Source organism: Aptenodytes forsteri, unplaced genomic scaffold (assembly GCF_000699145.1).
Source record: "Aptenodytes forsteri isolate BGI_AS27 unplaced genomic scaffold, ASM69914v1 Scaffold398, whole genome shotgun sequence".
NCBI classification, from domain to species: domain Eukaryota; kingdom Metazoa; phylum Chordata; class Aves; order Sphenisciformes; family Spheniscidae; genus Aptenodytes; species Aptenodytes forsteri.
The window spans coordinates 1,144,228-1,171,729 of NW_008794545.1; the positions used below are offsets into that span (position 1 = coordinate 1,144,228).

General features: G+C 41.2%; 1 protein-coding gene across 21 annotated transcripts in view; it reads left to right on the forward strand.

Moving 5' to 3' along the window:
• The window catches only part of ARPP21 (cAMP regulated phosphoprotein 21), a 204,553-nt gene that overhangs the window by 163,098 nt on the left and 13,953 nt on the right, over positions 1–27,502 (forward strand). For 20 of the 21 annotated variants that reach the window (XM_019470231.1, XM_019470242.1, XM_019470235.1 and 17 more), the window contains one exon: positions 2,538–2,664. In XM_019470231.1, the coding sequence (XP_019325776.1) occupies positions 2,538–2,664 (127 nt within the window). Of the gene's footprint in view, positions 1–2,537; positions 2,665–20,730; positions 20,742–27,502 lie in introns of those variants that run through there. The other variant, XM_009272422.2, reaches the window with a different exon arrangement.

Below are 27,502 nucleotides of genomic sequence, written 5' to 3' on the forward strand. Positions count from 1 at the left end.
TTTTTTACACAATGCTCCTACTACTAACATTTTTCAGGCTGGTAGATTGCACTCTGATAAGCTTCTAAATGGGGGGGGGATATAACAAATATATTCCAGTGAACTGAGAAAATGAGAGAAAAGGAGAAAACCCTTTGACTAACTCTGAGGTGTTATCTGTGTGGTAAAAATAAATACCTGTTTCCAAATTACTCTGAATGCTTCAGTGTACGTATATGTTTTTGTGCTAAGCATGTTCAGCTATAAACCTCACTTCAAAACCTGTACTCTTTAGGCTATGTTTTAAAGTTAATACCTACAGAATCTTTCCACAAGAGATAATTCACATTGTTCTCATATGCTCGTTTATTTTCAAATATCTAGGGACTTGTCTGCACAAGGAAAATGAGGAAGCTGAGGGTAAATCAAATAAATTTAAATCCTTTAAGGAAATTAAGCTGCAGCAAGGAGAAGTGAGAGTATTTCCACAGGGGTTTAATATACTTTAATTTGTAGAATATGGTAAGAGGAAATAAAGAGTATTTGAGAGGATGCTCCAAGGCAGGATCAACTATTTGCATTGACTTTACTTAGGCTGAGTCTTCTCACTTCTTTCGAGTCCCCTATTGTAGAGGTTTCTGCAAGAGGAGTTTATCACACTAAACTTGCCTGATCCCTTATTTACACTGCTATGATGTTTAAAGAGTGATTTTTGCACCTGAAATGTCTGGGTCAACTTTCCTATACCTTGTGGCTTTTCTTTGCAGAGAAGCAAATTCATCATGGTTTTGTCCATTTTACAAAGGCGTTTTGCTTTTATTACTTTAGTCTCTAACAAAACAAATGACTTGAAGGCAGGCTGTAGCCATTAGGTGTCATTTGGTATTGTCTGGAGGGAGGATAGCTTACAACGTTTTCCAATCAAAATGTTCTTGTCTTTCTGGTATTTCTTTGAATCTGGCTGATATTATCCGAGGGGGGTGGGGGGAGAGAGAAGGAAAAAAAAAGCTACGTGATTTCCATTGATTCGAGAGAAAATTAATAGACCTTGAAGAATGAATGGGTATTCGATCTCTTGATTGACAGGTGATATTGACTGTCAGTCGGTCTGGGGGTTTCACTTCACCAACATCATTGAGTCCAGTTTTGTTGATCCTGATACTTTTCCCACCACAGCTACCCATTCAGTAGTCTTCTACTTGCCAAATTAGCCATCCGTACCCTCTTCTTGCCTAGTCTTTTGTATCTATGTCTGTTCTTTCTCATCTGGCATCGTCTGTAGGAAAATTTCTGATCTCTGATGTCTTACCAGTATACAAAAGGATGCAGTTACCTTTACTCTGCTAATACTTTACTTTATGAGTAATCAAGTTGAATGAGCTGTTCCAGGAACATCTCCTCCATGCAAATAAAAGTGGCAAAAATAGTTCTTATTTTTGTATGAGGGAAAAAAAAAAACCAAAAGCATTTGGTGTGACTGCGTGCATATGTCCGAGTAGGATAAATGCTACACACAAAGAAAAAAAAAAAGTATGATTTATAAAGAAATGCTGACAGATGTGGCAGAAGTCACGAGAGGAGCAACTTTCTCCCAAGCCTGTGCCCTCTGCAGTTTGATACCATATGCTGCTGAACTCTGTCACGTACCCACAGAATCCACTGCAGCTGAAAATGAAAAATTTTGAGTGCTTTGAACTTGCCAAGGGTCACTTGAAAAGTGCTTAGCTCAAATGTCTCAGTAATGGTGGTATAGGATGTATAGGAAAAATCTTTAGCTCCAGTCACCTTTAAACTTCCGTGTTCACCTACGTGATAAGGTGATGTAGTACATGGTACTCTATAATGACAATAATAATAGAAAAAAGAAGCCCACCTGGCAGAACTTGCTGACTCAATGCCTACCCTCAGCTCCTGCAAGAAAACAACTATGATTGTTTTTTGAGCTGTAATTATATTCACACCAAGTGCGAGAGAAGCTTTACAGGGAAACTTTGCTGTAAGGAAGGATGTAGCTGTTAAACAAAAGCGTGAATTTAATAATCGTTTCTTACGAGTGTTAAGGGCACACACACTGCATCTTTTCCTCTATCTCACTTCTATATATTTTTACTCTAGGCCATTCTTTGCTTCAAATTGACTATTTTCTCCAGAGTTCACTTAATGGTTTAACAAGCCATCTATATGTGTTATGTTGATATGGAAGGTGGTGTTTGCATCCATTTTTCTGCAGCATTTGATATTTTACTGTGATTTCTTTTGGTATATACATGTAGCTTTTTATGCATCCTGTACGTTTTTGTCTTTTTCGATTAAAATTCTTTTTCTTCTGTTTTTTAAAGTATCTGAGAAGAAAAGGCCTATCAGTGCCCAAATTTCCTAGCAAAGCTGAAAGCAAACAGCAGTTCTTGAAGAGGCACAATGCAAACCCCCTCCTCTTGATAACTGTTACCACTAATATGCTTGACTTGAACTCTTGCTCCCCTTCCAGTTTTGTTTTACTTTGTGAATCTTTGAGTTTTAGAGTATGCAGTTAGCTGCTGTTCTCTCTTTCTCTGCAGATGCCAGTGTATTATTACCCATCTGGTCAGTACCCTACCTCAACAACTCAGCAGTACAGACCCATTGCCTCAGTTCAGTACAATGCACAGCGGAGTCAACAGATCCCACAGACTGCACAGCAAGCAGGTATTTACATCTGTTACTCATTTCTTCAGCTGCTCGTAGTGCCTTTGCTGGTGAAACCTATTGGTTGCATTTTACTTTCGGATTTGAACAATGGAGGAGAAAACTGGTCGTTGTTCTGTTTGAAAATACGGTGAAAACTACAAATTGAGAAACCCTTTGCTTGGAGATACCGAGCAATGGAAGAGTGAAGGTTGTGTTCTCCACCACTGCTGTCCTATACGCAGTGCCGTGTCCTCAGTGTCTGTGTTCCACATGATGGGGCACAGAGAGCGCTGGGAGGGTACTGGTCTGAGCAGTCACGTTGCATGTTCAAGCCAACCATTGCAGTTTGTCCTTCATCATGCAAACTCCTCAAACGTTTGTAAGACTCTCTACACAGTGGACAGGTTTGCAGTGATGCAGAAGGGGCCGATCTTGCTCCACCACCTTCTGCTCTCCCTGAGCCCGAGGAGCGGCAAGATGGTCCGTGTGGTTGGTGCCCATCGGGACCAGCTCCCCGCAGCGACGTGCAGCTGGAAGGGGGGCCGTTACACTGTAAGAGAGTGAGTAGCAGGTCTCACAGTGAACCGGTCTCTTTTCCTGCTGTGTCATGCCACTACTGATGACACCAGAGTAAGAGGGATGTAGGCAGTTTGGCTGGTGTGTGTTGGGGGAGGGCAGGGGTTGTGCTCATGAAAGGGTCCTCGTGTTTCAAGGGAATAAATGGTGGTTCTGGTTTTGGAGGGTTTTTTTTTAATTTTTTTTTTAAGTTGTTGATTGTCTGTTTGTTTTTTTTATTTTTTTTTTTTTTAAGTTGTTGATTGTCTGTTTCTTTAGTGCACGCCTCCTCTCACAGGGTGTCTCAAACAGTAACTCCAAGGTGTGTGTGGGGTGTTGTTTCCCGGTAGGGCTTGCAGTTACAGATGTGCCAGGTAGGACAAAGCATTCATCTTTCCGTCTGGGTTTGGCAGAAACCCTTCTGAATGGTAAAGCAGGTTCCCTGCAAAGGCATTGATATGAAAGTCTTTTAAGATGCAAGTCGAGCCCAGACATGAGACGTGAACAAGACTTATGGGGTCATCCAGCCTGTCAACCTGTCTCTGTAATGCGACTGCTGGCAATTTTGTTCATGCTCTCTCAGGTGCTCAGGGAAACAAAGACATAGCAAACACAGCTATAACTAAACAATTGATTACTTTTTTTTTTTTAAGCTGTCCTATGTTCTAATAAAATGAGTGGTGTTTTGGTCAGTGTCATGGTGGCTGGCTGACTGCTTTCATAACTTTGTATTTATACATTCCTGAGAGAGAAAGGGGTGAGATACTGCACAAAGGTCATCTGTGTCTTCTGACTTCTGCCTGACAGTCTGGTACCATATTTATTATTTCTTTATAGCGGGTCTTTGAATCTAAGTGCAGATCAACTTAGATGACATTATCTGTGTCTACTGTGTTGTTATAAAACCTATTTATCGGTTTAATGCTACATCCATAGCATAGTGGAGATTATGGTAAATGAAGTGCACAAGAGATGGTCTGAAGCACTTGAGTGATGTTCTGGAGAAGATCCAGCTGTTTGATCCTGAGGAAATCCTAGTTTTAAAGATATATTGTAGCACAGGAGCTGTTATGTTTGAGTACAGACAATGCAGAGATGCAAATGCTAATTTTGTTTCTGTGTTTACTGCATCGTTTTTCTTACATGTTTGGAAAACATGAGTCAAGGAGTTTGTGTAAAATCTTTAGCGCGTCAGTCTTTTTCTGCAATTCGCTCTTTCAGCTGCCTGCTCGGTTGGAAACATTATTCTTATCTCGTTTAAAAATGAAAACATTGTGACTATGGTTTAGACTCCCTGCTGTGGCGATGATTTTAAGCATTCAGCTATTCTCAGATCTTGAGACTTGGCTGGGAACAGATTCCTCAAGCTGGTTCATCCCTTTGGCCTCAGATACCCATAGTCGTCGTCCGAGCGTGTGATAGGCATGCCAGGAAGCAGCTTTCTGTTTCCTACAGATCTTTTCTTGGAAATGGTGTAAGGACCTTTTGAATTTATGTTCCACTGCATCCCTTGGCATTTGGAAGATAACTAGCTTTCCAAAATGTCCCATAATTTATACTAAAATAAAAGAGAAATTGAAGTATAGGAAAGTATATTATTTATGCTACAGATTTACTGCAGGAGGTTCACTGTAAGCACTGAGACACCAAAAAAATCAAATGATTCCGTGATGGTTTCAGGTGGTTTCATGCCCAGTGTCTCTGCATCTGCTTTTCTTCCTGTCAGCCTGCCTACACATACGTTTTGCTGCTCGTGTGCCCTGTGGCCTCAGCCCACCTGCAAAATCCTCATCTCTTTTGGCTCCTCTTTGATGCCCAGTAGCTGCTTGCTGGGCTGGAGACAGTGTTATGGCACCGCAGCAGATTGACTGGTGGTACCTAAACAGAGCAAATAACTGCTAGCTCGTACTGCAGCCTTTTGACAGTAGGGCAGGTGAGCTGGGGCGCGCCTCTCCTCTTTCAAGCCACTGATTTTTATGAAACTTTAGAAATGTCATGTCTTTGCAGCTTCCATCTGTATGTCAAATGTGATAGAAATTAGACGATGAGCTCAAAAAGTTACTCTGAGGGTTATTTGAGGGAAAACTGGCAGAGTAATCACACTATTTTTCCTTCAGAAACCAGTTTTAGTAAAACGAAACACAAAAACACCAAAAAAACTTTTAAATCTTCCTAGAAACTTGTACATGACTGAAAAATAGCAATCAACAAGCGAGTGTTTCAGACTGCAGTTTCCCTCTCCATGCAGACTTAGCTTCAGATCAGCACGTGAGCAGGTTGTGCAGGAGCTGGGGATAACTAGGGGCAGGAAAATGAAGACGTGAAGGAGAATAGCGCTGGTGAAACAAAGTGCAGGTCCAGGAGTATTGAGGATGGGAAGGGGGAACAGATGGGAAGGAGGCAGATGAAAAGATGATTTCTGAAATGGTTTCCCCAAAGACCTCACAACACTTGCTGCTGCTTCGGAGAGAGGATGGCTGCAGTGCAGGCAGGCCTGTGGGAGCCCAGGCTGTCTGCCTGTACCTGCCGGCTGGCTCATACGGCAGTGTGAACAGGGAGGCAGCCTCAGCCTGGCAGCTCAGAAAATGTTTTATTAAAATAAAAAAAGTTGGCCTGCTTGGAGGAGCTTTTGGAAGCTTTCAAAGCAGCAGCAAGGAGTTCAGATCTTACTTTCCCCACTTTGGGCTGCAGAGGTCAAAGTTTGATCTAATGCCAGCAATTTGTTTTCATTTTTCTTAGAAAAGGTCTCTTCAGGAGCGGAGTGATATTGATGACTTTTACAGCAAACAGCTAAAGTAAAATGTCAGCACAGCATTTGTGGTGGCTAAGGGAGCCTGTACTCTCTCGTGGCTCTGGAAGGAGAGCAATATTAAGTTAAAATGGCTCCAGGGCAGAAAAAAAGATGAGCTCACCTAAAATTAGATTAGAGCTCTGGCAGCGATAAATCATTTGGAGAGAAGGATGAGAACTTTTTTGTGTGTTTATTTACCTTCCCCCCCCCACCACCCCCCCGCCCTTAAGTGCTGGCTTGTATGAGAACATAAGTGACCCATTTCTGGCAGAAGCCTCGTACAAAGAGAGTTGCCCATGAAGATTTTGTAAAAACCTGTGCCATTTGAATAACGTTTGTTTCTGTTCAAGCCAAAATGTGGTATATGACGGTGTGGTAGCATGGTCTGTAAACAGAAATACTTTTATTTCACTCAGATACATACCATCATTGCTTTTCTTCATTATGCTGCTTCTGCACCATTCCTGTGTCTCGTCCTGCACAAAGCAAAGTTTTTCGAAGTGTTGCCGTTGAGTGGGGCCAGGGTCAAGCCAGTGTCTGTCACACTGTGGTGTGTGTAGGACATCGTAGGTGGATTCTTCGGACGTGTTCAGGCAGCTGTTCTCAAAAACAGCATGCTCGTTTTTCAAACTGTTTGGGTATGTTGCTATTACTCATTTCTGCACTGTATAACAGACAATACTTAAGGTACTGTGAAATGCCCAGTTCTGTAACCACACAGAAGAAAATATTATTTCTGTATTCCCATCTAGCAGTACTCTATAAATTGCACGTTTAGCTTCATCGGTACTTAATTTTTCAGTAATTATCTCTATATTGATAGTTTCAAAAGCTTTCAATCCTAGTTACTGTGTTTGAATAGAAAAAGAGATATATTGACGATAAATCAGTAAAGATTTGTATTTTATCATGATAGAAGAAATCAGCAATGTGTTGTTTTATATCTGTGTCTTTTCTTTCATTATAGCAAGTGCTGTGCACTTTGAGGATTTTTCATCTTTAAAGTACTTCATAAACATGAGCTGGATAAGTACAGGAGTATTACTTTGGGATATGCAACTGTTCTTATTGCCGTTCACAAATGAACAAGCTGCAACAAATTACATGATTTTTTTTTCCTATTTTGGTTCATTGTTGTATGTTTGCCTCATGTTCCAGATAATTTCATAGCACAACAGAAGTTTTATGGATAAAATAATATTTAGATTCTTGTTTGGGCCATAGTTCTAAAAGGCAGTTAGCTTGGTTGATCACACAGTTGTAAGGTAAAAATCTGTGGCATGTGTTTTGCATCAGTAATGAAGATCATCTTTTGAGGAGATTAAAGCTAAGACCTGTAGTATTTGGTTGAAAAATCTTCCAGTCAAAAGTTTACACTGTAATATTTCTAGAGAAAATAAGATGATATTTGTCATAATTGGATGGTCTTTAATTCCTGCAATTAATGTAATGATTTTAGGATTTCTCATACATTTGAGATTCAACAAATGTTGCCATTATAACTTGTTTCAGTGCCCAGATAGCATGGGAAGGCTCAGATTGCATAGGAAACCTCTGCTTTTTCCTAAAAGCAGAATAGTTGGTTGTGTGCAGTAGCACCATGGGCAAAAGGAAGTCATTATGTGAGGAAAGTATGTATCTGAACACTGCCTGCATGTAGAGTCCTTTCCTAATAAGTATCCATGGATCTTCTGTAAACAGCAAATGTTTGTCTTGAAGGAAAGGTAATATTTCTGATGGAGTACTGTATTATTAGCCTTTACAGCTTCCAGTAAGGAAAAAGAGGTAATTGTCTCTTTAATGCATCTCTGAAACAAATTTTAAGCGAAGACAAAATGTACCTTAACAGAGTCCATAAATTTGTTTAGGTAGAAATCAGAGTCAAATTGACAATGAAATACTGAATTTTTGCTTAATTTAATCAGTTAGGTGTCAGCATAATTGAAGAGTATTATCTTCGAGTCTCCTTCATCCTCTTTGTCTTCTGAAAGCATTTGTCACTATAAACTGATACTGTGAGGAAAAAAAAAGGGGGGGAGGGAAATGTGCAGCACTAAAAAAAAAAAATAGGTTTGTTATTATGGTCATTAGAGAACCTTATGAAGAAAGATTGCAGCTTTCTACCTTCATTAGCAACCTGACAGGAGCTCATGGTCCATGAGAGATTTGTTTGCATAATTACATCTATAATTTCTCTGCTTATATAAACATAAACAACTTCAATTTTTAAGTATCTAATTTTCTGAAGAAACTGTTTCTCCAACAGTAATTGCTTACTGCACTATTGAAACAGATTTGTACTGAAGGTGTCCATCTGTGTTTAATGCTATATTTATTTTTTTTTACAGCAGATATTGCTTCTCCTGAAAAGCATTGCAGGGGGCGTGTGTCTCATTTTTACAGGGGCTTGACAGGAATGGGAGGGACAGAGCCCTACTGTTTTAGATACTTAAGCGTAGTGCTGAGTTCATTAACGTTGATGTAAGGCTTGGAAATTTAAAAGCAGTTTATGAAATGGGAGGGCCAGATCAAGAAGCAGTTTGCAGCAATCGCAGTAGGAGGACTAAGCTCAAAATTGTGATCTTGAAGTGATCCACACTGATATTATTAGTTTCTGTGCAAGTATTTTATGTTTAAGTTGCCCAGAAACTTAAAGCTTTACCTACAAGCGCTTCCATTTTGACAGTACTGAGTGTCTCGGACCAAGAGCATCTGCAAGGCAGAGCTAAGCACTCCTTAGAGACTTCTTCTGACGGGTGTGCCGTGGAAGTGCCTGTAGCAAACCTAGGGGACTGCTCTTCAGGCTTGTTCTCTCCCCCACCCCCCCCCGCCCTCCCAAATCACATCTGGAGGAGAAGGAGCCCTTGTTTAGTTTTTTAATTTGATTTTATGATCTGGTTCCAACTTTAGGCATTCCCATGGTATGAGAAACCCGGATGCCGTGGCCTGAGAGGGTTTTAACCCATGTTGTGCACTGCAGGGGAAATGCTCACCGGGATCGCTGCTGTTCAGGGACATTCCCCATCTTTCTCACAGTGCTTTCTTTAAAGGTGTGAAGTGCATGAAAAAGAAGGACATAAAGCAAGAAACTAACTCGCTTAGTTCTGATTATATATTTTATGTTCTTTTTTTGCAAGTTTAAGGTCTTGTTTTTGTAGTATTACACAATTGTATATGGTGTGTGATTAAGATTAGCTCCAAGACCCATCCGCCTCCTCAGTGTTTCCTATTAGCTACCCATAGGGAGTTTCTTACCTAGAGTTTTGCACCCTGGTTTTCATTCCCCGACTGCTGGAGGAGGGTTCTGTGACTGAATATTGCATTCAAGACTTTTCAGAAGCTTGCTGGGAGAGCCGGGACTGGGGCTTAAAAGTTTTTAGATTTCTAGTCTTAGAAACACTAAATCCTGTTGTCCTTCTGACATTAAGCAATAGTGCTGCACCAGTACTGAACCAGCGTTCAGATTTACAAAATATCTGTAATTTAAATTAATAGCACAATTAATAGTACCACACTCCCTGCAGCGTACTTGATTCTGAAAATTAAAAGGCAAAATCACTTTTCTCAAAAAGCTTTGTTCTTCCTCAAATGACTTGTTTAATTATTCAGCATTCACACCAAGAGAGAGCAAATATTGAGGGAAGAGAACACTGGTGGGCTCGACAGCCGTAAGAGTCTTAAGACAGGTATCTATTTGTGGTTTTCTTTCAAGGCTTCTCAAGTTTTGTTCAACTTCTCTAGCACTAATTAAAATCTAAGCCATTTCTGACAGTGTTCCTAGGGTTTCACACTAAAGTACATATTTTTTTTCTTTTTGAGAATTAGTATGTGTTAATCTCATGTCAGTTAATGTACAGGAGCAAGCAGAGAGAGAAGAGATTTCTAACAGCATTGTGCAGTAGATAGGACTTCAAAATAGCCTCTGTAAAAATTGCAGAGGCCACACTAAGATGTAGGGAACACACTAAGGTATTCAACAATGTCTACAAAGAATCTTTGTATTTCTGTCTTCTTTGCCAGAAGGAGTCATACATCATCTCTATTGCTAATTCTGTGTGTGATCAATGCACAGTGCTCCCACTTCTTGCGATGGAATTTTCCAGCACTGAATAATTGAGAGGTTTATATTGTAGTCCTTGAGAGCAAAGACAGATTTCATCTTTTCTTTTTTTTTTCTTTTTTTTTTTAATTTTTTCTTTTCCGATACCATCCTGCGATTGCTAGAACTAGTGGAACCCCACCATCGACAGGAATGCTAGAAGGCCTCTCTGGAGAGGCAGAGGCCACCTCCTGCTCTGCTTCAGGCATGGTGCTCGCAGTAGATCTATAGGCTTTGGGGCTCAGTTTTCTGTAACTTTTCTGCAGGTGAAAGCATGCAACGAGATGGAGAAGTGTGGGAGGGCTTTTGGGTCTAAGCTAATAATTGAAGCAATACTCCGAATGTACACCAGAGATCTGCACTGGGGGGTGGGGGGCTTTTGCCTTACAGTTACTATTAATTGAGGATTTAAGAATCGAAGCACACTTTGCAGTTGTAAAACTTAGTAGAACAGGACACTTACTTAGACTGGGACACAGCAGAAGAAATGCGTGTGAGTATGAGCTGCCTGGAAGAAAGGCCACAGCGTGTGTCTAATGTTAGGGCAGAGGAACTCAAGAACGATGTCCCAGTAACTGAAGCAGTGTTCTGCTGACCAGCCCTGGTATGTGAAAAGGTCCTAGTGCCTTTACCTGAATTTTGTTCAACCTTTGTTACAGTCAGTTATTGTTTGCCTAAACCATCCACAAGAACAGCATCCCTCTGCAATTGCAAGGACATTTTCATTTTGACTCACCAATGTTGGATACATAGAATGTATGCATATATATAGCAAGTGAGCAATTGTCTTAATTTCTCTTTTGTTTGTTTGCAAGTGAAATAAGGCTGATAGTGTGGGTGTGTGAAGGAGGCAGCCCTTGAGTCTTCCCGAAGAAAGGAGCTGGTTTCCTTAGCAACAGGCAAGGATGCATGATACTTCTCCAAATAGTTCTTCACCTCTTCCCTGGGTCCTGCTTTCTGTTGCAGCTCGCTCATTATGCACCAGAGCAGATAGCATTCCTGCAGCATGAGCTAATTGTAATGCGTGATGGCTGGTAGCTGTCATTGGTATCGGACAGAAAATTAAAAAAATTGAATTTTCTGTTTGAGTGTCTGGTTCTAACAACAGCTTGATTATTTCTGTTATTACTAGTGATACATAATCCCTGCTGAGGTTTCACTTCCAGTGGGTATCGCTGGCATTTATCATTATAAACAATAAGGATAAATGCAGGTTTTCTTGCTGCAGACTCTGATGAGGGTTCCCTCATGGCTGATAGGATGTAGATTGAGAAGGGAAAGAGGTGATTCTTTACTCAGCCTTTGCTGCCAGTCTAAAGACCTAGCTGTAAATGCGAGTCATTTTATGTTAATTCACTCCAGAACTGGCAAATAGAGGTTGGTTAATACTATTCACAGCTTCTGTTTCTGCTTCTGTTTATGTGCTGGTGGCAAGATGTGACTATATCCTCATCAGGAATGTTATTTTCAGGATGGAGGGACAAAGAAGCACACTACTCAATATGTTGAACTGAAATTCACCTAGAGATTTCCATGATGTAGAAGTTTGAATCCCTAAGCCAACCACACCTGAATAATGGGAAGTTAGATAAGCTTTTTTCCCCAGTATATCTGTAAGGAGATGAGATGAGAAGTACTTTACCACAGATTTTTCTTCTGTATTTTTATGTATTTAATTTTATTTTTATTCTCAGAGCAATGCTCAGGATCCTAATGTCTTGGCAACAAATACAGTCTTTTGACTACCATCGTACAAGCGCTTAAGAACAAGGAAAGGAAGACAGGGCAATCTGTGCGATAATGATTATTGCACCATAGTCATGCCAGGAGCTACAGCTGGCCTTGAGAGCCCTCTGTGCTAAGAACTGTGTATATAAATGTGAAGAGGTTTTCTTTTTCACCCCTGAGATGCAGCAAAGAGCTTGCATCCAGGGCTAAAGGAATATTACTGTAGGCACCTAGTGGCCATCCAGTTCAGGGCTATTGTCTGTCTCTAAGTTCCTTAGACAGCTTAGGTAAATAAGAAAAAGAAAGAAAAAGCTTTTACTGCAGCAGCTGTTCATTCATTTGTTACCTGTAAAATGTTGGGCACCCAAAGTTCCTCCTGAATGCTGAAAATGGTAAGTAGCTTTTGGGATCATACACGTAGGATCCTCATGTGTGCTCACCTAAATATTACTGTTTGGAATAATTCATGTTTTTGCAAGTGTTTGAATTTCTCATCATCTTCAGTCTTGGTGTTCTTTATATTTGCTTACACAATGAAAACCCACAACCATACGGGAAGTTTTGCCTGTGAATAAGAGCAGTCTCTTGCGTGTTGCTAATCGTTTCTCTCTAAAAAACCTTAGCCCTGTGGCATTACTTGAAGAAAAAAAGAAGGAAAAAAAAAACCCCACAATGCAGCCATTTCTGAGCAAGCAAATATTTAGGTGCTATGTATGTATCCTTGCTCTTTTTGTCAGCTTGTGTTACCAAAACAATTTATTATATGCTTCAGCATTGTCCTCGGGGCTTCCAAGTAGCATGCTGGTAAAAAAGAACATCTTCAGTAGCATCTGCTTAACACTGCTGCATTTCCAGTTTGCTCTTTGTTGAGAGCTACCTTTCATCAGGTACTGAGTCTGCATGAGTGCAAAAGACTGGATTTTTACAGGTCCTACAAAGGAACCTCCACAAATGAAATTTTTAAGGTTGCCAAGTACCACTTCACAGGATAAGCAGAAGAGAGGAAATAAATTATAAGAAGCAATGTGTTACTTCAAAATGATTGCTGCATTAATAGTTTGTATCAAACGGCAATTTAATTCTGTCTCTATTGGAGAAATAGAAAGCAATTAATCTTTTGTAGCACATTGTGAAAAACAAGGGCTTAAACAGGATCTCAGTGAGGCTGTTCCCTCACTTAACCTTGAGCTGGGCAATAAATAATTATAAATGCAGCTACATTGCAAGGCAAAAGTAATTTGGTGAAATAGAATTATCATATAATGCAGGAATTAGAAATCCGAATTAGGTTTCCCGATGTTCTTTGTTCCAGAAAAGTATGAATTTGCCTGTGATTTGTGTGTAAAAGAGTGGAGCCAGGTTTTACAAAGCACCTTTTATACCCAAGCTATCACCAAATTACTTGTATTGCAGTGCTGGCATAGGCAAATGCTCGTGCGCTCTCTCAGCTATAACTCACATCACATAGAGCCTCTGATGATAGGACTTGTTTTATGGAGGGAGAAGGTGATGTCCAAGGTGCATGGGTGTATTAACATCTTTCGAGTAATTTCCTGCTCTTCACTCAGGGCACCATATCATCAGTGCTGCCTTCCATGAACTTTTCAGTGGTACTGCATCATACAAAGTTTCTGCTCCATTGTGGTGAGCTGCTGAGGAGACTGAAGATACAAGTCAGAGCTGCTTTACCCTAAGTCTCTCTCTCCTGCCCATGCAGCTTCAGGGGACGCTTTCCCCTCAGTGCCACGCTGCTGTTTCTTACAGCTCCCATGTATGCCTTGTAGATCCCACAGCAGCATCGCTAACCTTACTTCACCTTGGGGCTTTTCCGCCAACTCGGTGGAAGCTGGTCAGTGAAAGGATCAATGAAGCATACGTGATATGGGTCATCAGTTCATATCATGGAGCTGTGTGCAGGATGCTCTGATGAGGAGAGGCAAAGGGTGTGGAAAAAAAATATGCAGGAGGAAGTGAAAGAGCTGTATTTTTCTACTCCAGAAGTGTGCTTCAACATACTGGCCCACCGGAGCAATAGGCAGGAGCCATTCAAGCCCCTGGCTAGCTCTGTAAAAATGGGAAGCCATGAGTTTGTTATGTCAGGGTCACATTAAGGAAGAAAACTTTCCTCAGTAAAATAATACAAATATTACTCTGCTTTTCTTTGAATCGCTCATCTCTGTCTCCCAGAAATATGGCCTTGCAATATAAGGAGCAAGAAACGTGTTACTAGGAAGCATAGCTAGCAATAGCAGTGGGTTTGTAGGGCATTGTCCAAAGTCCTGTTGAGTCTGCACACTGGTCCTACTAATTTCAGGGAGATACCATATGTCTGCAGTGAACCATATTTATACTTCCATGGTGGAAACTTCACAGTGATAAAGACTCATCTGCTTTTATCCGTTTTGTCCATGTGTCGATAGTGAGCTATGGAGTGTTTACAAACTAAACTGAGGAGATTTCTTAGTTTTATAAAATGTAAAAAATGAATGTAATGTGTAATTGCACACACGTTCCTCGTTTCTTCTACGCAAACTTGAGACTAACCAAATGGCTACAAAAGCAAAATGACATGGTGTGCTTCAATTTGACAGAAGTTAATAAAAGGAAGTGGAGCCCGTACTTTTTTTCTCTCCCCTCCTCCCCCCCCCCAATGTATTTACTTGTTACATTACAAGGAAGAAAGTGGAAGTGCAGAGCTATTCATATTTATTAGGAGTTGTAGTCAGGTGAGCAGTGTGTGTTAGGACTGAGTCTTTTTAGTCCTCAAACAAACCAGTTTTCTGACAGATTTGAAGCCTGGAGGAGGGCACAGTTAGTTCAATTTCTGTCTGCTCGTTCTACTCGGTTCTGATTAATATGTTATATGAGTTTACAGTGGTGTTTGAAATGCATCAGGCAGCTAATTTGTGCTATAATATGGCCCATTGTGTAAATACAGAATGATACGATTTATTGGAGAAACAGGTGTGGGCATGTGGAAATACAGTTTGCCTTAGAGAGTTGTTTCTAATTGACTAGTAAAATGCTGTTTCCGAGTAGGCTATAATTAATCAGCAAGAACTCTTTTCCTGAGTTTCCTCCTGTAAAGGAACAGACTCAGCACATCCATCAAGTAGAAACTGAGAAAACGGGAGGGGGAAAACAGCCTGAGTCTCCAGTGAGCAAAGTGGTTGTATTGCCGTGAAGCAATCCCAGCAGGGCGCTTTGCTGAGTGATCGCAACATTGCCTTTGAAAAGAAATCCTGAATTTCTCATTTCTCGTAGGTTTGTTAAAGTTTTAGTACACTTGCAGTGGCTACTGCGTACCAAGAAGGCAGCTGAGGTCGGTCAAGAAAAAAAACGATGGCACAAAAAATGGGCTGGTAAACCGAAACGTTTCTCTGGTACCTCTTTAAGTGGTCTCAGACGTTCTCATCTTCTTTTCATTACGTTGTGGTGTGCAGGTACATCGGTAGTTACTGTAATAGCTCTAATCACGCTGAGCTCACTAAGCACAAAAGTGAATGTCAAAAACTTCTGTTGAATATCTATTTTGGAGCAGCATTGTTACAGTGTTTTCAAAACCTTTAGGTCTGGAGATGTTTAATCTGGAGGTGAAACAAGTGATAACCCAGTTTTTATAATACATTGTAGTCATTTGAAAATTTCAGTACGTTTTGATCATCAGAAGTGTGATCTAGCTTGATTTTTGTATGTATTGTAGTGGTGACAGACCTGTCACGCTGAGAGGTAGGCCTTTGCTGTGCACTCTACACTGGTGGTGGAACAGGAGTGGATGTTGGTAGATCTGCTGTGCAGGTGGTTGATTTCAGACTCTGCTTTAGTAGATTCAAGAATATATTACTTATCTTCTTCAGCAATATGGGAATGAAATTTATTTTTTAATACCTGCAAATCAAAGGACTCCCATTGTTTAGTGCAAGGTCTATAGAGCTTACTGGTTAGAGAAGTATATTTGCAAGGAAGGCAGGGCTTTCTGGATGTGGAAAAGAGGGGAGTGTTTGGGTGTCCATTATAGGAATCAACCCTCAAAAAACCACCTGCTTAATTTGCAAGAGTTGACTTCTCTTCAAAAATCTTAAAAACTAGCTTGTTGGAGTGAAACCCAGAAGTCCAACAGTTAGATGGGGTCGTGTGTATAATTTCATAGTTGGGTTGTGCTGTAAATGAGTAGAAGCCGTAATGTTCCAAATGGTTGTTCAATTCCTTAGGTCAAGGTCATGTGTCATGTCTTTCCGGTGGCTTTGAAACTAGGGATAATTTTATATTTGTTTTCCAAGAATGCCCATGAATGCTTAAGAAATTGCCTTAGTCTCGCTGCACCGTGAAGGTACTAAAAGTACTCTTTCAGGATTCAGTATATCAGATTAATTTTTACCTTTGCTCAAAAGTGGCTATCCAAGCCTTATTTAGTGTCTAAAGAAGGACAGAACTAAGAGGAAGATACTGAGTCTGTCCTTTTTAAAACCTTGTTTCTCTAAACGCCTGCAATTTCTACAACTCACTTCTATATATCATACTAGAAACACAGCCTGTGGGCTACTGGCGTCCTTGGGAAGAATTATGTTGGCCTCAAGAGCTGCCCCTTGTGGCATGAACGTTGGGGACTTCCTAGTACCAGCAACTCAATCTTGTTTAAAAAGTACTTAAGATTTATTTTTTTCTTGGAAACAATTTTGTGAGGTTAAGAGCAGTCACTGTATGATAGAAGGAAAGGTGAAATAGGTGAGGCTTATTGACATAGTTCCCCCAGTTTGGCTGCTTTCATGTGAAAACCAGCTGTCTCCTTTGACTTGTCTTTTTTTTCCCCCTGCGGTGGAGCTGTGGGCCACTGAAGTGCATACTTACATCCATTCCTGTTCAGGTAATCATTTCAGGGATATGAGCACCATCTTGCTCAGTAGGACTTGCTTACGTGTTTAAAATGCTTTCCTGTTATAAGGATTATTTTTTTCCTTATCTGAGGCAAAAGCATGAGCAGAACTGAGCACTACTGCTTCCTAAGGGACAGCGGATTCTGTTCTGATCCCAGTTGACCAGCAGTTGATTTCGTAACATCTTCAACACCCATGCTTTTGGATTACCTCAAGACCAGATAAGTTTGTGTGGAGCTTTTTTGCTTGTTTATTTTTCAGTATGCTTTGTGTCAATCTGTTTCTTTCCAAAAATGAACATCCTTTATATAATTAAAAGCCCTGCATGTGTGACTTCTGAGTATGAGGAGAACGTGCATAGGCAGGCACATTCTTCCTCGTATGATTAAACAAGGAGGAAAGAAAACTTGTGGCTTCAAGCACCAACTCTCCACAGGGCAGGAAGTTGACATTTGACAAGAAGAATGCCCTTTTGAGGTGTCCCAGCAAAAGCAGATGCAGATTTCATCAAGGCCTGATCTTTTGAAATTCACTTTGCCTACTCAGCGTACTTCTCACAGGATTTTTCCCGCAGCTCATAAACGTCTACACCTGTGTAAGGGCTGAGGTGAAGTCTTTTATAAGCTGTCAAGCTCAAAACCACTTTGAAGTCCTCCTGTGGTTCATAACACTGGAAATATGAAGATTAGAAATTCTGCTGGGAGGCACTTCAGCAATTTATAGGGCAAATTCTGTTGCAGTATATATGATTATTATGTAATTAAATACTGCATCTCATTCATACATGCCTAAGTTGCTGAAATTAAAGTTGTAGGGGCTACTTTTGCATTGCCTTTTCCTGATTTCTGAATATTAACCATGCCACCGTGGTGCTCTCTGAGGCCATATCGGACACAAATGCATTGACCTGTGTTCCAGTTTTAAAAATCTGGAATGTGTGACTCCTTAAGGCAATGCAGCTGTAGCCAAGCAATGACAAATTTCTCACAGTTTTCAGTGCTTGATTTTCGTTTTGGGGGCCTGCTTGTCTCTGTACAGATGTCTGTGTGGTTTGCTCCGGATTTATTTCTCAAGCTTTTTCTTACAGGTCATGCATCCCTAGCTTTAGGAATAACTGCAGCTCCCTGCTGAAGGGTCCTTCGGTAGCGAAACTGCTGTGATCACACTGTGGAAGAGTGGGGTTGGCATGAAAGGAGCCTTGGGGGGGTATGGGACTTCTTTTTACTTCAGACCTTAACCTTCTGCTGGCGTGAGCTGACGTTTGGGACAGGTGCATCTGCACAGACCATCCTGCACCATCAGATTTCTTATTTGTGTGCAGGGCTTGGGAGAGAATGGTGCTGCATGACTAAAGGATATGTAGATTTTCCATCCTGGCCACTTCAGCCTCTGGTCTGAAAAGCAGATTATTATCTATTGAGTTAGTATTTGTATTTTGGCAGTACATGAAAATAGAGCCTTAACAGAGAGATATTAGTTGTCCTTGCTTGAGCAATAATATTGATCCCAAAAAGATGGAGCAGCTTTTGTCTTCTTGTTACAAAAGATTGTTATCTTGACATAACAGAAACTGAAAAATTGAACGTAAGATAGGGGGGAATTTTCCTTTCATTTGAAGGGCAGCGCTGCAAAAAGATGCTTTACAGTTACTGGGCTGTAAAAGCAGGTGGTAAAATACTCTCAGCTTTTATACAGTATTTACCTTTTAAGGCAGCTTTCTAGAACCACTGTCTTAGGCCTGGGAATCCTGCTACTATTTTCCTCAGAGACCTAAGGAAGCTGACATATATGGAGCATTTCCAGTTTTCGTGTTAACTTCTTGTTTGTCATGCCATAGTTGCTACAGCCATCGAGTAGAGCCATGGCTAGGTATTACTGAAAACGTAGTAAAAAGGAAGGGGGGTGGGGGGGACTATGTGCCCAAGCAAGGTTCTGAGCAGTATGGAGAAAATGGGGAAAGGGAGACAGCAAGGAGCAGATGGCAAGAGCAGAAACCACTTTATCTCCTTTCCTTTTGATGATGCTCTCTGTTTAGTCTTTTTCTTGCAAAAAGAGTCATGAAATCGTAAGTTCATCACACTCACTGTGTTATGAGATGCTGGGGTTTGTTCTGTAATGAGATCTTGGAGGCCCAGGAGACCATCCTTGTTTTCCTTTTGGAAGAAAAATGAACTGCCGCTGCAGCAGCTAGGCTGGCTGCTGTGGCCAGAGAGCCTGTGCAATGGGAAGCTGTTGGAGGAGAGGGAGACGGAGCAATAGTTTTCCAGTAAATTGGGCTTTTCAGACAAAGTAACATTTCTGCCCACACAGAGAAGTTAGCCTTCCAGGGGAAAGGTCCCGAAAGACATTTCAAAGACTGCAACATAGAAATGGGTGTTTGGGAAGGAGAGAGATTTGGAACCTATTTAAGAGTGAAATTTTCCAGGGAACGGGATAAAGTGAATGTTTTCTGGGTTAGAGGGTGTGGGAGGAATAGAAATAAACATTTTCTGGTCACTTTTACTGCTCCGATTACTAGAATGCTGTGAGGGTTATTTCATCGCTTCAGGACGACAAGCGCAGGCAGGTGATGGGGTAGGGATGGGTATTCTTATTTCTTCTGTCATTGAAACCAAGTCAGGGGCTATGGCGATTACTTCTGCCTCCTGCCCAATTTGCAGTGTCAGGGGCTATGGCAATTACTTCTGCCTCCTGCCCAATTTGCAGTAGAGAGGGGAGAATCCCTCCCCTGCTCAGGGGTAAAGTTTAGCAGAATATTTCTGGTCTTTTGGTAAGGTAGAATTTGAGGGATGCTGCAAATGCGCTCCTTTATTTAAGTAGCAAATGTAAATCTGAAGGGTATAGACAAGAAAAAGAAAGGGGAGGAGTGACTTCCTTGTCACAGCTTTGATGTTCAAGTTGTTGTTACTGAAGAAACAAAAATTACCCATTCTTCTCCCTTGCTTGAAGAAATCTGTTTCTGCCTTGTACTTCTATTAAGTGCTGAAAAAAAAATAATTATTACAGTGTACTAAACTAATTCTTTTACACTGCATTGAGCTTAAAATAATGTTGAATCCATATTTCCATTAGCTAGCAATGAAAAAACTATTAAGAATAACACTTAACATACAATCAATTCAATTCCTGCAAATGTTTCTAAAGAAGAACGGTGCTGCAGAGCCGTAAATAAATGGAAGCGATAGCCTGCACTGTGCTGTAATACCTGTACTACCGGGAATTTCAGTTCAAGGAAAAAAATGTTCGTTCTTCTAATCATTAGCTTAGAGCTACAAAAATACATAAAGGGGCAGGTTCAAAAAGGTGCTAGCTCTTCTTTCCCATATGCTTTAGAGAAGTTAGGAAGATAACTAAGTTTTGCCACTTTTGCGTCTTCTCCAAGTCTTCATCTGTAGGGAAAGTGTTAGGCTAGCTTACTTTTAAAGTATCAATCTGTACATAGGTGTTTTATACCATTTCAGTTGCAGTGTCACTGGGGCATCTTTCATACGGAGACTGTACATACAGAAACACGATTCTCTCAGGCATTTACTGGCATAAACTCAAGAAATGGCCAACTTCCTCTAAAAAGTTACACGAACTCATTCTATAAGTATGCAATATGTCTGAGGTCCTCAGGTTACACGGTAATGGGTATCGTAGAAATAGATAGATATTCATTATCACTTCCCAAGGGAGTGTTTTGGATTAAATAGAAGTTAAAAATGCCTACCAGAAACAAACTCTTTGTTAAATGTGCTTTATCTTTTGAGTATGAGCCGATTACAGTATAATTGCTGATAAACTTCTTTTGATCCACAGCAAGATGTAACTGCTTTGACCAAGTCATGAATTTCTCTTGTTGCTCTTAATTTAGGAGCTGTTAAGACACAAAGATGTGCTTCCTAGTGTGTCAGAACGGGAGGACTGTAATAATTGGAGGCAGATACAATTTGTTAAACTTTCCCTGGTAATACGAGGAGAAGAGTCTGCTGCGTGGCTCTCCATGGCTCTGTCCAGGGACACCTTCCCTTCAAAGGACACCCTCTGAAGTCCAGGTTGACTGTGAAGTAAATCTTGGTCTGTGCTAGTATGTCAGAGGGTAGAATTTAGCCCAAAGTGTCTTAAAACAGTTTTTCAATGTTTTTACAGTAGTAAAACCTTGCTGCAGGAGACTTTGGCATCATGCTTTACCTATGCTCCTATACCAGTGCTACTCTGAGCCATGGGAAGAGCCTGGATCTTACTGCAGGTTTGAACTGGTGTGACCAGCGAACAAGCGTGCTCAGTAACTTGCTTCCTTCACAAAAGTGATGATACAGGTGTCAGCATGGCTGGGGGGGGCGCCACCATATGGCCAAGTCCCCATCCCATTCTGGATATTAGCACAGCTAAACCATGGCAGCACTTGGGTCACTTTACCAGTCCTGCCGAAGCTGTGCAGCAGGCAGGTGCACGGCAAGGTCTACGGTAGGTTTACAGCCTGTAAGTCTGCAGCCTGTGGCTTGCTTCAGTGCCTACAACCTGGAAGCAAGAGGCAGTTATTTTTCAGGTTCCATCTAAAAGGTGGCGTTTAAACTGTGACCTTCTGTGCCAAACTTTGTTCCAGAGCCAATTTGTAAACGCTTTGTATGTCAACTTTAGCTGGGAAGTCCCAGCCACTCTCACCATCGTACCGTTATCTTCCAAAAAGCCAACGAAAATACAGCTTTGATGTATTTCTCTAGGTGCTCAGATGCTGTTGCATGTGAGGTGGTATCACGAAAACCACATTATTACAGTAATTCAGGGCCTTCGGGCATCTGATGTTGCCAATTGCCTTCACTTCTTGCTGGTATGTAATTTATCACTGGCGTGGCCTACCCTGCTAAAATGCGCCCTTTGTGGGCAGAGGCGAAGCTAATATACTTTCAAAGTGTATTTGAATTGCTTCAATAAATCACTGCTGTCACTGTGAGCAGTTTTATCACTTGCCAGAACAGTATGTTATCTTCATGCTTTATAGTCTTGATACTATTCTGGACTTTTATTTGTGTAAATTCTAATGCATCATAACTAATTTTATCAAATGAATTTGAGCAGTCCTGATTTTTTACTTTATTTTTTTTTAAATTGAAACTTTGCCTTGATCTGTAAAGAGGGACAGCACTTTTATGGGATGTGTTTTATAGGAGTTATTATTTTTTATTGTTAATTAGCTCTAAGAACACTTGCGGTTTGTTTTCAATTTGTTAATTTTCATTCTTTTAAGCAGTTCATGCAGCTGCAGTAGCTTTGTTTTGTAGCTCGTTTCCTCTCCTGCTCAGCTGTGCAGCAGGAGCAGCAGCTACGCAGCCATCCAGGGCCGTGGAGTCTCTGCGGCGAGTAGGAGAGCGGGGAGATGCAGGAGCCTCCCAGCCTCATAGAGTTTATTTGCTATCTGTGCAGAATATCCACCAAAGTAAACGATTGTATGGATTTAAAATAAAAAACCTCAAATCCGGAAAGCAGTTGCAGACAAGCCTGCCTACCTGAGGACCTGCAGGACAGCATAACAGGGAAGTCACAAGTAGTTAATTGTGCCTAAGGCATAATTAATTCCTTCATCTGGGAGCCCTTCCCCTGAATCATAGAAAACAGCCGGGAGCATGAGCGGCATGTAGGACTGTCAGAGCTGCGATGTGGAGCCCGGGCTCAGGCATGGGCTGGGGAGAGGGAAAGTTGTGTCTCAGCAGCCAGACCCACACTCCTGGGCAAGGAACAACTGTGCTCATGCTGTCTGCCTGCTCTCTCCCTGTCCCAGGTGTGTTGGGTGCGACTGCTCCCATCCTCCAGCTCAGTCGCCCCACCAGGCAGGTTCTTGGTAATGTCACTGTAAGCTCTAGGCCGACACAAGCACATGCATCATATTTTTCTTCTCCTGCCACAGTGGTAGATCTGTTTGAGTGTGACCTGCGGACGCTTCAGGACCTTGCTGTTACTTGGAAGCTCCTTGCAACAAGAGCCTCTCCTCGGCTCTCCTTTCTCAGGGATGCTCTGACATTAAAGGCGCTGTTTGCAGGACAGCCAGTAAAATGTCTCCTTTTTATGGCCATGCCTAAAATACCAGTGAATATTTATGAACCAATTTGCCATGGCTTCTCCTATGATGGGAAAAAAAGTGCTTTTCTTTTAATTGATGCAATAGCTCATTCCAGAATATGAGAATAAGGTCTATAAAGTAGTCAGTTTTTATAATTAGAAAATTATTTATTTGCAGCAGAGATACTTGCTAAAATGTGAAGATTGTATTCATCTGTTTTTTAGTTTGAAGAAGTTATGCTAATTGTTTAAAATTGAACAATGGCTCTACTGTAAGGAAAATTTATAGGTGTAGATTGAGTTCCTTGTCGTGAGGAGTAGTCTAAAAGTATGACTTACATTTGGTCTTTTTCAATTACAGAAGTTAGTGTTTTACTCTCAAGGTTTGCACTCGGAATGAGCAGTAGTTGCTAAAGAACATTTTGCAGATGTTTGCAGATCCTGTGATTTTCTCTTTTCAAAAATTTCAGCTACACAGACATTTTCGGCAGATTGGCTAGGCACATCAGCTACCACTTCAGAAATGCATGTTGTAAATTTCACATAGAGACACATTTCTGGCAGCTGCTTTGCGGTTTGACTTTGAGCAGCCCCAGAAGAAGTATATGAAATCAGTTACCCCATCCAGACCACGTAAGAAAGAAACAAGTATTTTGGCCTAAGGTCGACTTGGATGATGGTGCTGCATTAAATTCAGTGATCACATGTATAGGAATGCATATATAGCCCTGCCCACATGCATAGATCATTTCATAGGATCAGAGGAGCTAGGGATGGAGGATACTCGTGTTTCTGTGAAAAACCACTAAGAAACCTGGTCTCCCCACAGAAGACATCTCCCCCACCTCAGCTGAGCCTTTTAGGAAGCATTGCAAAGCCTTTGAAAACCCTTCCAGGTTAATTTCAAAATGCCTATTCGTATTGGTTTGCTGGCAAATCAGAGATTTGCCGAGACCTGTAGTTAAGACTTGTGCTATGGCAAATGACTCTTACTATGCCCTCTTCCTTACCTTCCTGCCAGTACAGGCAGACTTTGGGCTCTGGGAATTCAGCCCTGGAATTCCACCCTTGCAAGTGCTGACAAAAAAAAACCCACCACCATCTTTTTTGGATCGTAGTAGGGTTCTTCATCCAACTGAAAATTTTACAAAGCTCTGTATGTAACTTTTAGCACATTCAGCACTCAAAGGTCTCTTCATATTATATATTATATTGGAGATCAGTTGTTTTTCCATTGACTTCATCAATTGAGTATATAGCACTTCTCAGCACTGCTGGAATTCAAAATGTCTCACGAGGAAGTCACCCCTTAAAACCTGATTTTACAGATGAGAAAATTAATATGCAGAAAGGAGAAGTAATGCAGTCAGGGTGTACTATGTCCCAGGCAAGCAAAAAGCAATCAATATTTATGATGTATGCAAGGAAAAAGTTCTGCTGCTGGCTTTCAAATCTACCTTGACCATACACCCAGGTTGATCTTCAGTATTTATGCTGAGTTGAAGACTCCATATGTTTATGGTCTTTATTGTGCGTTTTCCATAGCTCTGAATGCTTAGCTAGCATTGCTCACAAGTTCAGACTTTGCAAATACCTTTGGCCACGAAGATTGTAAACACAGCTTTGCTGGGGTTGCAAACTATTAAAAGTGTGCTGTGTGGCAGTAAATGCTCCGTGGCAGCTCTGCCCCAGTGATTTCTGAGAGCAGACGTCACCTGGGAGAGACCCACAGCAGACAAAGCAGAAATATTCAGGAGACTTTCCTACATTTACATTTGTGCCATGCTTTGTCTTTTTGCTAATGAAAGTAAATTTTGCATCAGTTACAGTTGCACAGTTGCAGATACCTTGAGGGGAAATAAGGGGATTAGGACTGATCCTACGGGTTTCACAGTGCAAGTCTACATAAAACACTTTTGCTTGATAGATCAGCCTTCTCAGGCTGTTGCACTAGTTGGGTTAATCAAAATATCCTTGTGCAGCGGTAACACTGGACCAGCTATAGTGGGAGTTTTCCAACTGACTAACGTGCTCTGCGGTGAAAGCTGGGGACGGGCAAGGGCAAAGAGAGGTTTATTTCCATGTAGCTGGATAAAACCATGCTCTGGCTGAACACTTTGACATCTGTTGGCCACAGGCCTGATTCCAGGCTTGCTTGAGTCCACAGAAAAACTGCTGCTAGCTCAAGCGAGGCAGGGACTGGCAGAGTGACGTTTGCCCGTGTCCCAAGCATCGCTGTCAGCCTGTTGGCCAACTGGGCAGAGACACTCGGCAATCAGTGTAGAAACCAAGCAGTCTCTTCCACTTGCTTCTCACAGTGTCATATCTATTCATTTCTTTTGTGAATACACAAAGAACTTGTGTCTCCAGGTGTTAATACTCTTGTTTTTAAAAGTGCCACTAAACCCTTTTTAGAAAAGGCAAAGGTGAAAGTTCCCCTTTTTTCTTTTTTTCAAAAATGTAGTTCATATTATTCTGCCCACCCAATGCAAGAGTTGAAAATATGTTTGCCTGTGACATGGAGATAGACATGCTTTGCAGATTCAGCTGCCTGATTTATCAAAAGAGTTTATAAAACTGTATGAATGAGTTATTGTGCAGATTCCTTGGCTAATTAAAACAAAAAAAAATCACAAATTCCTTATGCCAAATGAAAGAGCCAACTCCCCCCCCCCCGCCCCGGCAACCCAAAACCCAAAACTTTGGAAAGAGACAAATCCCCCCCCCCCGCCCCGGCAACCCAAAAGATGAAACAAAAGCTTTGAATTGTGTATGGACAATTAAACTGTTTCATTTCATTTAAAATATTTTTTAAATGTAAATTGAACAAAATTTTTGAAGTCTCAGAAATTGGTAGTGTTCTATTTGGAATGTCAAAAGGGAATGGCTTTACTTTTTCAGACATTTTTGGCTTTTACTCATGTATTCCCTCCTTTGTAAGCAAAAGATGAAACAAAAGCTTTGAATTGTGTATGGACAATTAAACTGTTTCATTTCATTTAAAATATTTTTTAAATGTAAATTGAACAAAATTTTTGAAGTCTCAGAAATTGGTAGTGTTCTATTTGGAATGTCAAAAGGGAATGGCTTTACTTTTTCAGACATTTTTGGCTTTTACTCATGTATTCCCTCCTTTGTAAGATGAATAATTTGGCCACAGATGAAGCTAACCAGGCACTGCAGTGACTTCCTCTGTAGATTTTGCTGTTCACCTCCTTCCAAGAAAAAAGTTTAGCTGGCAGATATAGCCCAGTTTTAGTGCAGTAATCTGAAGTACAAAACCAATACATATGGCAGAATTGCAATCGGTGCTTGCATTTCTGCAGTGGTACAGAATGGAGTAGATTTACATGTCTTTTGCCTTGTACCTCAAGGGATAATGGGAATGGAGGGTCTTAATGATAACAATTGCTTTCATAGCAGAAAAGGCCTAACCCAATCTCCTTAACAGCTCTTTGTAATTAAGAAAGATAAGAGAAGTAAGCTAGGGTCTACTAGTAAACTAGAAGGGTTTAATTACAGGATAAACATGACTGGGAGCACTCTGTGCCTGTGCCACAGAAGTGAAGTAGGTTAGACTCATCCCTGGTTGCAATTTGGTTTATTATTTACCAGTATCTCTTGGTACATAGCCAACGCTTAGTCTAACGGCACTTTCATATATGTACGTATACGTGCATTGGGCCATACATGAATGCAGGCTCAGTCCCATCTTGCCCCACTTTCCAGCTTGTGGATTAAGCAGCGGCTGTGCAAAAGGAGAGTTGAGAAATTGTTTGATTTCATATATTGCAGAACTGAATTTTATTGGAATGGAGCCTCTTTTTCCTTAGGTTGATTGCTACCTGCCTGGTCAGGTTTCTCAGAAGCCTTTTAAAGGATGCTAAGAATAAATGTGAATAAATGTGTCAGTATCTCTCCTATTGGAGATCCCTTCCTTCAAGGGGCTGAGTTCCCTGGTCTCAGTCCAGAAGTGTACTCAAGCCTGTATATCATTGCTCTGAAATCAAGAAACTGGCTCATATGCTTAAAAGTTAAGCAAATGCTTAAGGGCTCTGCTGTATAGGGGCCAGAGTAATCACTGTGTTGCAGGCAAGTGCTCCTAATATGGTATAAAGCTGGTTAAAGTTGATTGCTAACCCTAATAGTCTTTGGATTACGTTCTGCATGGGTGCACTTGGAAAAGATGAGATTTTTGCAGTTGGACCCATATGGGCAGACATATGCTCCATCAAAGTCCTGTTGGCTTCAGTATCATCCTTGCGTCTGTTTGCATCTAGCTGGGGGATGTAGCCCATAACTTGCTGTGCCCTTATGTTATAGGTAAATAAACAAGCACAAGTCCTTTTGCTCAGTGATTTGATACGTTAACCTATAGGTGTACGCAGAAGCAGTGGGGAGGAAGAGTGCCATCAGGCAGCGGCCATTCCTTTGTTGCAGATGGTATTTACAGTTGGTGTCGTGTTTATGAAAACTCTCCTTGAGGCTGAGCTGCAAAACAAAGCCCAGCTTGCAAGGGTGAAAAGCAGAGATTGTTAGTGAGAATTTATGGTGCTAGCAGTTATTTACCCCGTTCTGCCCTCAGTAAAATGCAACACAGTATGGTGAACCGTGCATCACCAGTACGCTGCAGCCTTCCTCCGATACATAGGATGTGGGCAGGAGCCTGTACCTGAAGCTGCGTGGAAGCAAACAGTGTGGCAGAAGCAGTGAGAGCACATGGACCATCATCTCCGTGACTGTGCTGGTGAGCGGCAGCCTGCCTGAGCA